General features: G+C 30.1%; 1 protein-coding gene across 3 annotated transcripts; it reads right to left on the reverse strand.

Moving 5' to 3' along the window:
- Window positions 1-348: 348 nt before the first annotated feature.
- Window positions 349-11,283, reverse strand: MED14 (mediator complex subunit 14). 3 transcript variants are annotated; one of them, XR_011175682.1, is made up of 21 exons: window positions 11,191-11,283; window positions 10,937-11,089; window positions 10,659-10,818; window positions 10,079-10,211; window positions 9,794-9,967; window positions 9,365-9,670; window positions 8,622-9,280; window positions 8,164-8,531; window positions 7,645-8,067; window positions 7,414-7,557; window positions 7,181-7,324; window positions 6,205-6,377; window positions 5,897-6,091; window positions 5,417-5,680; window positions 5,097-5,343; window positions 3,799-4,169; window positions 3,540-3,698; window positions 3,164-3,433; window positions 2,775-3,038; window positions 2,256-2,682; window positions 1,398-1,504 (listed from the first exon to the last, which is right to left on the reverse strand). XR_011175682.1 is itself a non-coding variant. In XM_069130813.1 (20 exons), exons 3-20 carry the CDS (start codon window positions 10,805-10,807, stop codon window positions 1,340-1,342), a joined length of 4,608 nt encoding a protein of 1,535 aa, XP_068986914.1. In that variant the 5' UTR covers window positions 10,808-10,815; window positions 10,937-11,089; window positions 11,191-11,282; the 3' UTR covers window positions 349-1,339. The 3 variants fall into 3 exon arrangements, 2 of the variants coding, with proteins under 2 accessions (XP_068986914.1, XP_068986913.1); XM_069130813.1 differs by lacking the exon at window positions 2,256-2,682 and having other exon boundaries at window positions 349-1,504; window positions 10,659-10,815; window positions 11,191-11,282; XM_069130812.1 differs by lacking the exon at window positions 2,256-2,682 and having other exon boundaries at window positions 349-1,504; window positions 11,191-11,282.
- Between the last annotated feature and the right edge of the window lie 162 nt (window positions 11,284-11,445).

Genomic DNA, 11,445 nt, shown 5'->3' on the forward strand with positions numbered 1-11,445 from the left:
CATAAAGAAAAAACGAATTGTTTTATTATTGAACAAACAGCAGTGTAATTGTAGAAAAAAATTACCTTACGATTATTGTTGTAAAATTTCATGAAAATGTTAAAAAATTGCAAATATGAGAGATAAATCCAATAATTCACAGTAATATATTATTTCCTTATTAATATATATTAATAATTAATGTACAATTCTGCACATATATGATTAAGTAATTGGTCAGTTATTTTATTCTCGAGGATTAGTATAATTTATACACATTCCAAGTACGTATAGAAAGCAGCTATTGAAATTCTAGTTTCCAAATATAAATTATTTTATAAAGATATTTCAAGAAACTTCCTTATGAACCATAATAAAAATAATATATTATTATAAATTATTGGATCTTTTTAACATAAATGGGAATAAATAAATATTTTATTCGATTAGAAGATCTTAAAAATTTTGTCATCTATGAAACAAATACGACTAAAAACGTTGTTATTATTAGAAACATCGTGGTACTATTAAAATTTATACATTTTTAACGGCACCAGATATCTGTTTATGGTAATATTATCATCAATGGTGCCTACATAATAGAGATAATGTATAATTATAAACATATTAAGATAATTTATATTTAAATTACATATAAGAACTATCATTTATTACATAGATGATCTTACATTATTATTCCATAATCTAATCGTAAAGTTCATTTATTCTATATTTGAACTAGTATCACAGTCACTGTTTTATAGTAAAAAGAATGCTTTTAGCGGCCAGCTTTATCTATAACCTGCTAAATTTAAGAATTTGATGTAATCGTCTAACGATAAATATGAAAAGAACTTGATATTTGATTTTTCTTTATAAAGAATACAAAATATTACAAAGTGTTCAATTATTTTCATAATATGTCCCTCAATATAATAAAGTTTGTACTATGAAAAGAGTTTGCTATACCATTTTTCTTATAACTGCTGTTCTGATAATTGATAACAATGCATAATTATGTAAAGATGCAAGATTATTAAAAAATAAATAGAGTTTATTGAAAATAATTTCGCATTGATTTAATAAGTAATTCTCAAGTGAAATTTGGTCCGTCTACCCTTAGGTTCAATACTAATGCTGTTCCTTCGTATAGTTTGCTTTTTCGTAGTATGAGTTTTTATAAAAGAAGGCTTCTTTGATGAAACAACTCTCCTACAATTCCCCGCTATAGTCCGTTGTATTGACAAACGAAAAAAAAGACTTATGCACATTTTTAAAACGGACATTGCAACAATACGATTCAGTTGATCCATGATGAATGATTCGGTAAACTTAGGGGGTTAGGAGAGTAAAGCATGTCCTATTGAGGTGGTCCACCCATTATGCCCATGGGGGGCATACCTTGAATTCCGTATGGTGCTTGTGGAGGACCTTGATTTCCAGCCATAGGAGAATGCAATTGCATTGCAGGACTTTGAATCTGCTGTGTTGGTGTTACCTGTCCACCAGCTGGCGATGGAACTACCTATAGGCAGCAGTGTTTGTTTATGCATATTTATTTATTTTTCAAACACATGAACAGTTATTAAATAAAAGATATCATTATCATTATTATTATTAGTAATATCTCTACTATTAGATTATTACCAATTATTTTATAATAAGTAAATAATTAATATATTGGTACAGTATAATATAAACAGGTATTATAAAATATATTATAAACAAAAGTTTTTAACAGTAACTCAATTTTAACATAAATTTTACACGTACATTCTAATTTTCTAATTTTTCAGTTAGGTAAAGTATAATAGATTTAATATATGCGATATAGCAATTATAATATTTTATGAAAAACTTTTGTTTTCTGCAGGTAATTAGAAGGTTCATGCTCAGGTTAATCTAATCAATGCGCAAATCGTTTTCTCTCATCATATACATGTCTCTTTTAAATTGCAACTTCACATAGGGAAAGATTATTTTTATTTCACAAAAAATGTTGTAATATTCGATTCTGTAATACAATGAATAACAGTTGATAGGCTTACTACAAATTGTGCAGCAAATCTTTATAATTTTATTCGTATCACAGCCTTTAAAAAAATCCTTATTTAATTTTAGCTTATTCATAATTTTCTTGCTTTTCAAAGCATTCATCTTGAAATTAACATATAGAAGTATAATGTATGCATTTTTAGTTAAATGTAAGCTTGACTTTTCTTTATGTTTATAATTGCTTAAGTTTATATTTACCGACATATATCTGATAATCGTACCTCTACACGTTGTTCTTTGTTAAAGATAAAAGGCAGTTGCTTCTAAAAGGACTATTGAACAAGTGAAATTTTTAATAAATTGGTATAAATTAAATACATTAATAATTTTAGAGACAGATAAAATCTCATTGAAAAGTGACACATATAATACAATGACTGAATAAATTACTCAATATGATTACAGGATACAACAGAACAAGGTAGTATATATAATAGTACATAATTAGTAGATAGATTTTATATAGAAGTGCTAACAGGATGCTCTTTTTCTAAAGAAAAGCAAAAATTTGTTACGAATATGTACTAAGTATCCCTACCAAAGATATGCTATTTTTAAGCTTTCATCGATCTGTAAATGGAAAACGGTGATCTCTAGTCCCCATTTAACGCATGCAGTCAATGAATTTCACTCGAAACAGTAACTCTCCTTAAAAGTATTCGCAAACGTTCATGAACCAATTGCGAGGTTGATTAAATCCTGGTTTAATACTTTGAAAATTAAAAGATTTATCTATTTACCTGAGACATAACTGGAGGCTCTGAAGGAAGAGTCAAATTAGCTAATAAATCTCTAACTGCAGGAAAGAGAGAACACTCAGATTGATTTGCACCATATTCAGCAAATCTTTTTAACTGTAAAGATGCAGCTGCCATTGCAGAAGCTGGACTTGGATCCCTTTTCTCTGCTAATTGTGTCAAATTTGTACTAACATCATAAACTAGCGGTAAAACCAATGACGGTGTTTCTCCTTGATACGGTAATCCAATCCTTGTTATTTGTAACTGTAACACAGACGGATAAAACGTTAATATAACTTTTATTATAACAAATTAATATAGATTAATACAATATCGTCATTTTAATATGATAATAGTATTTTAATAAACATCTATGTATGTATACATACAAAGAAAAGGATTTTATTTCTGCAAACTAGTACAGCAGCCATGCCAGTTGGTACAATTGGAGTTCCAGAAGGAGGAATCCTTAAACACCATTGTACATTCCACTTAAGTTGTTGTTGCTGTGCTAATCCAGGTACTAATTCCAATTTCATTATTTGTACAAAATCTTTTAACACATTGAATGGGACATTTAACATTCTACCAAAGCCAGAAAGTGTATTTGGTTTATATGGTGGTGCTGCTGCTCTCGTATCAAAAAATTTTTCTATAATCTGCAAAAGAAGAGGGAATATATAAAAATAATTTTAAAAATATAAGCGAAAAAGATATTAAAAGAAGAAAGAAAATTTGAATTATGAATTGAATTATGACAATTACTTGTAACTCTTCCAATGACCATTGATCTTTATGTTCCGGAAGTGGTTGCACCTTTATATGAAGAGACTGCAAATGTTGTGGATTTAAACCAACTCGACATTGTAAACTCTCTACCTTAAAGTGTACAACTCCTGGCTCTGTACTATTTACTGCAGTTAACTATAAATAATTTAATATATAACTTTTGTAAATTGTGTTGTACTTTTAAAATATAATATACATAACTAGATAAAATATTCTTATTAAAAAATGCTCTTACACAGTCATCAGTTTGTATGAACCGTTGAAATTGTCTGCGCATATAAATGCAACCTAAAAATCTTTCAAGCGGTGAAAGATCGGGACCAGGAAGTCCAGAGGGATGTGGGGAAGGGCAACAAAGTAATTCCAAAGCTTCATGAGTTAGAAGCGTAGGTACAGCACCTGCCCATGAACGCTGTGGAAGTACCCTTGAGATATGGGTACCAGTCTTATGATCAGAAGCTTGTGGACTATGCAGTGCTGCATGTCCTGGACTCTGTGTAGGACGTGCTGGAGATGGTCTAGGTACACTAGGTGATCCTGGCCAATTAGAGGCTGCTGGAGAAGTCATGCTCTGTGAAGATGGAAATGGGCTTCCATCTATATGTCCTAAGTAAATAACCATAAAATCTCACTATATTATATTTCTAATTCTAATAGAATTTATTACAAAACTGTTATACACTTACGTAATTTAATTGAAATTAGCGATATTGTCGTTGTGTTTAGTAATATGCAGTTAATATAATGTTTAAGGCAATTTTTAATATTAACAATTATATTAAGGTTTTAATATTTAGGTGCAACATTTAGTGCAACATTTACTTATTTCTATAATATAAATAAAAAGAAATTATTAAACTATTAATTTGTATGACTTATAAATGAAAATTATAAACAATAGGAAGATGAGAGAAACATAATTCATACTACTGGATTACTACTTTTTTAAAATAAATATAAATTATTAACAAATGTCATTTTTAATTGTATGATAAAAGCAAAGTTTTACTGAGAAAGATTGTTTATAACGTTATTTCAAAATCTAGAAGTTTCTAATAATAAAAACTATTAAAAGTGACATGGAATAAATAATACACTTAATATAACACACACACAACACACACACAACACACAACACACACGCACGCACGCACGCACGCACGCACGCACGCACGCACGCACGCACACGCACGCACGCACGCACACGCACACAAAGAAAACAAGAAAATCATATTTTCAGATATACTTTTGTGCATCATATTCAAATGTTCAAATGTGGACAAATTAATTATATCTTAATAGTATAAAGAAAAAACTTGTATATATATATATTGTATATATATAGTTCAAATGATACAATGTATCATATCCGAAAACATTGAATAATGTATGGATGATGCAATAAATACTAATACTAATGCTAATACTAATACTACTAATACCTGTTTAAGTGATATGATTTTGAAACAATACATTGTTTCAACAAACAATATATTGTAGTATTTACATTCTCAATTAAAAATTATTTCTTACCGGTTTGCATGAAGGATCCTGCTGGAGAATGTCCCACTTGAACATTACTACATGGTCCTGGTGAAGATGTTGGCATTAATCCAGCTGGACTAGGAACATGCATTGGGTTTAAAGGACTATTAGCAACTAATCCAGAACCTGGCGAAGGATGTGGTAGCATATTGGGAGTATTTGGTGGTAGTGATGGTGGTGAAGCCAAATTGAAGGAAGTAGCTGGACTACTTCCAAAACTTTGATGTTGACTCGTCTGAAGCAAATTGAAAATAAAAAGAAAATATCTTGTACCATTTATACAGTATTGAAATAAATATGAAAGCTACCTGCGATATATTAGCAGTATGTGGACTAGCTGGAGTATGAGGGTTACTACCAGAAGGTGGAGTCAAAGGTGGATGAAATCTTAATCCATCTCTTTGTTGTGCAGGTGATTGGGGCCCACTTCTATGATGGCTTAAAAAACCTACATTTCCACTCCCACTACCGCCATCGCTATCCATTGTTACAGGAGAAGGAGGATTGTCATCCTCTGACTGAGATCTTCTGCGGGAAACTGCACTTTCATCCACATATTTGGATAAGAAAGCCTATACAATTAGCAAAAATAAGTAATTAATAGAAAACTAAATTACATAAAATTACATATTCTGCATTTTAAGGTGTGAAGTATATTTTATAAAGAATAACTTCTTCGGAGTGAGATATCAAATAGAATTCTAATATTATCCTAATACATATTCTAATATTACTAATATTTTATCATAAATGATTAATATTAAATCTAATACTATTAATACTATTACCTTAAGACCTTGTGTAGGAGTGAACTCATCTACAACGTAACTTCTATCAAAACGGCTGTATGCTCCATCTCGTAAACTCACTAAACCACTTCCTCGTAGACGAAGTTCTAAACAATACATACCCTGATACGCAATTCTGACTAGAGTTACACATTGTGGCATGATAGTGAAAGTTTGTACTGGCACTTGAGGTCTCTATAAAAGGTACAATATAACTTATGGACAATAATAACAAAATATACAATATCTAACAAACAAAAATGAAATAAAACAAATTTTAAGAAAAACAGGTAATATTAAAATCATACCGAATTATAAACACAAAGTTGTGGAATCGTAGGCAATTTACTAATCGATGTAAGGGGTTGAAGTGTTTCATGTAGAATGTGTATAAGTTGGGCCAAATTTCTATGCGTATTCAAATGAGCTTCAAGTTGTTCCTTCATAATTGAATGAGCATTAGTAGTAGTGCTAGTTGGACCTATACATTAATGAAAGCTTTAAATTAGTAAAAATACATTAAAATAATAAAGAATATATAGGATGTTCATGTAATAACAAAAATGATTAATGACGATTTATCTATATTAAGCGTACACAACTAATACAAGAAACTCTGACAATGTTTCAACAGCATTGAGAATTTCTGTATTTCTTATATTTCATAGTAATGATAAATCATTACATGATAATCATTATAGTGAACTCAAAGTGACACAATATTTTAGGTAAAACTAATTTTTCTTATGTTGTCATAGAAGATAATAATACGATTCAATGTGTACCATGATGTATCACTGTTTTTTGTACTATTATAGGTAATTATGTATATGTATCTACAGATATGTAAGGATGAAATAAAAGATTCTTAAATATAGAAAGATAAAAAGCAGAGCACACAAAATATGTTAAAAATTCATAATATACCGAAAGAAGTTTATACCAATAAAGGTTAAGACATATTAATAAATTAAGAATCCATCCCAAATGTCTTATATGCGCTAAAAACGTTCTAGTACTAACTTCCTTATTACAAATCTAATATTATTATGAATAAAAATGGTACACTATGGTATTCATTGAATTAATTTGGCCGTTTTCAATGATATTATAAAAAATGCTCTCAAAATATTTGCTGTTGCATTGCCTCTTAATACAGATGACTTTTAACAATAATTTATATATTTCTTATATTACTTATATTATCAGAAAAAGGTAAAAGATATATGGATCACTAGAATGAACATCGTGTATAATTGATATAAGATAAAAGGTAATATTTACTTTTTCCAAAAATCAATTTAAATGCTTTATCATTGGTACTCCATTGCACAGTAACAGTAGCTCCACGGTTAGGACCATAAGTAAGAACTAACTTACTATAGTTATATGATTTTATACTAACCATATTGCGCAGATTATATTTTTCTGTAACATAAACAGCGCAAAAGTTAATGGTTTTAATTACATACAACTTCCAACTCAATATTATTTTCTAATAAAATTACAAGCTATACCCATTTTAAAATATTCTGCTAAACCATGTACAATAGAATAAAGATATACGATTTGAGCCCAATCATTGAGTAACGCATCTACTGTTCGCGAAACCGTATCTGCTGTACCCATTTCATATTGAAAATATACTGGTCTTCGTAATCCTAATACAAATTAAACAGGTTACGTATAGATTATTTAAATGTATTATAATATATGATATTTCTTTAAAGTATTGAACAATATATTACCTTGTTCTTTTGGATGGCTGCTGGATAAAGGGCTACCATAGAATACAAACTCAGCCATCCATGTTTTAGCCATACCTTTGCCTTGAACTCTGATTGAAACACTGAGCAATCTTTTAAGAAGAGCGTACCAAGCACAGCTAGTACTTACACCTGCAAAAGGGGCAGGTAACTGAACCAGTTTTAAAACTAATGCAGTAGCATTTGCTTCTACTTGAAGTCCTTGATGAGCTATATCTCTCCTAGTTAATTCTTGTGCTAATGTTACAAATGGTATCCTTTCATCACAAAGTGCAACCACATGTGCTAACTCCGGGATAAAATATGCAGGTTGTTTGGATCTTCTGTTCTGTAATGTAGTACTGGCATCAGATCTTCCACTGGCTCCTGTACTTCTTCGTTTAAGGCTATTTGTTTCAGAAGTTTCTGTGATATATTAAGTATAACTGTTTATTTGTTCTTCTATTAAATGAAAATTTAATAACATAACTATATTAGTGCATCACAAATTAAAATACTGACCATTATCAACACTGGTGAAAGGACCATGGGTTATGACGAATGTATCAAACTCAATTAAGCTTTGAACTTTCAAGTACATTTTCGGAATTTCTGTCTCAATGCTATCATCATGAGGATCGTCTTCTATGGAACTATGCTTTACTACAGCAAGGTAAAACGAGCATTCAATCTCACATGGTGAAGTTTCCTTTTCCTTAAATGCCACTATTAAAATTACTGTAGGATGTCGATGAAGTTGAACAAACATACGATGTCTGCTAATCTTCGACATCGGATGATCAGGATGAAGAAGTACTGGCAAACGTTCATGAGATGTTGCTGGCAGATGCTGAAGTGTTTTCTCACATCGCCTTTGTGTTATCCAAAATCTGTGATATGAAATAGAATAAAATATATTAAAAAGCAGACAGAAAGAAGGGGAAAAAAATATAATGAAGCGAAAATTAAAACAATATTACCTTAGTTCTGATATTAACGTCGGAAGACGAGAATGATCACCATTTAATGCAGCAGTTAATTCAGGAATCAAAGGAACTTCATATTGAGGCACATGACATTGCAACATTCCAGTATGTGTATCAACAGTAACTAATAAATGTTCTGCTCTTAAACAAGGTTGCAAAATTGGAACAGAAAGAATAGCAGGTGAACCGGCTAAAGTACATTCAACATCTTTCAACATTGTTTGCAGTTCTTGCTTCAAATCTAATAATCTACTTCTGGTACGTACATATATTGTATGCACTAACAAACATTCCATTGATAATTGATCTGATCTAATTGCTCTGTCTGCTATCTCACTTTCTTTGCTACCTAAGGATGGAACATGTACTATTGCAAGAGGCCTTGCAGGATCATGTTGGTCAACCTGAACTGTTAATTTATATCCCAGCTCTGATCGAGGATCTTTACTAGTCAGTTCTCTCCAGTAAGAGACAGAAAGACATTTTCCTGGTGTATATTCATCCACGTGAATGTGATCATCCAATCTATCTCGTATTAATCGTAATGTTTGAGAGTAAAGTACTTCTAGCTGTAGTGATTGACAGAAATAGTGCAAAATATGATAAACTTCAGATAATGGATTTGAACTCTCTGCCAATCTTGACTGAACCACCTTGCAATTAAAATTATTTACTTGAATATTTAGTAATTAAAAAATAAAGTAAATAATATAATGATTTGTTAAAAAAGATAATACTTGATGTACGTAACGAGTTTGCAATGGATGCACCAAAGCTTTTCCATCTCCTGTTTCTCTGTCTGAAACTAAAATTTCCAATTCTAATAATCTCCAAGGTACTGTTGGACCATCTCCCATTACTGTAAGTGATACTGAAAATTCTTGCTCCACAAGAAATGTTACTCTTCCTGCCTCAATCTTTAAATTGCGCATTTGTGGAAGCAGATTTCCAGTAACTAATCTATGTTGAATAACTTGATTTAATCTCTGCAGGGTAGTTCTTTTCTCTGCTGGTGTAATTGGATCTGGAGGGACAATTCTTTCCTATTGAAAGAATACGTGCCTATTTAAGTAAAGTTTGAAACTGAAACAATTATACTAATCTAAATCTACTACTAAATCTAAGTACACTGAGTATAATTATAAGTATTAGTAAATTAAAAATACTCTTATGCATGCTGGTAGACGACTATATGTTCCAGTTGTAAGAACTTCCACTGCAGCAGGAATATGGAAATTAGGTAATCTTGCATGTACTAATGTCTCACGAGCCATTCTTGCTAGCATATCAGCTGTATCAACAAAAAGCAGTGACTGCTTATCCAAAAAGGCCATTATATGCTGTTAAAAAAATTCCTTTTTAGTCCAATAATCATTGAACAACAATAAATTAACTACATCAAAGGCTTAAAACGTCGCAATGAATAAACAAAATATTAATTTTTAATATACCGCAGATTTATCAACTTTGGAAGCACTGTTAGCCCATTTAACCAATGCTAATAATCGTACATATAGCTGTCTAGTTCTAGCTGAAAAGTTATAAATTTCTATTTTACGTTCCATATCAGTTTTCCGAGGTAATCTGTAAAGACATATTACATTTTGGTTAAAAGGAATATTTATGTATAATAATAATAATAATAATAATAATAATAATAATAATAAGAAGAAGAAGAAGAAGAAGAAGAAGAAGAAGAAGAAGAATAGTTCATTTTTCAGTTTCCCAGCCACGAGAAAAGAGACTTGGTTTGTAATTGTTATTCTTACTTGTCCTGTACTCTCAACCATACATCCTTCTGATACATATATTTATACGCTTCTCTCATCAGACTATTTAACTACTAGCTAAACGATTAACTATTTATCTAACTATACTTATTTAACTCTTATTGTTAAATATTCATGTATCATATATATTATGTATATTACTTCCATTAATTTACATTGAATTATGTTCGAAATATATTGATTTTCATATACACTGAATCTCTACTTTATGCAATGTAAAAGTATATGCAAATTTTCTTACAATTCGGCTAAAACTGTGAGTTCATGGTAAGTACGTTGTATGATGAAATCAATGAGCATGCCAAGAGAAATAGAACCACCACGATTTCCTTCCTGTGGGATATTGTTAGTTACAGGCGTTTGATGACCCTCTAGTGGTACTGGAGTCATTTTATATTCTACTATAATTGACAAATCCAAAATTCAAATTAACATAATTAGGATGTAGATATCTATAAATATTAACCTGAATACCAATAATATAATACTTGTATATGATATTGTATATAATATACGTACATTATGATACTATATGTCTGTAGTATTATTATTAATATTTATTAATTATTTCACATTAATTAATTCCAATATATTGCATCAAAATTGCAAACTGGTTATTTGAAGGTGTAAAAATGATAACAAAATTGATTATTCATTTTCATACTAGCATACCTGTAAATATATATGTAATAAAAATATATCAACAATGAAGGAACAAACACAACAGAAAGAGATTAATATCAAATAAATATATTCTCATCTCCAACATTTACCTTTCGATCATATACACTATAATAATATAATAGTAAGTGAAAGTAGCTACTTTTCAAATATGTCATAAACGTTGGAAAACTAGATAGGATATCCTTTCATGATGGCTCGTTCAAGTTATTTGTATATTTCGATTCGAGTTTACGTTGCATTGCCTCCACAAAAGTAAATTAAAGTGACAGTTTATTAGCAAAAACATATAAATTTAAATATACCAATAAAAGTTCGAATGAAACATTTTATTAATTTAATTTATC

The sequence above is a fragment of the Bombus flavifrons genome, chromosome 17 (genome assembly GCF_040668555.2).
Source record: "Bombus flavifrons isolate JBK064 chromosome 17, iyBomFlav1_principal, whole genome shotgun sequence".
Taxonomy (NCBI): Eukaryota; Metazoa; Arthropoda; class Insecta; order Hymenoptera; family Apidae; genus Bombus; species Bombus flavifrons.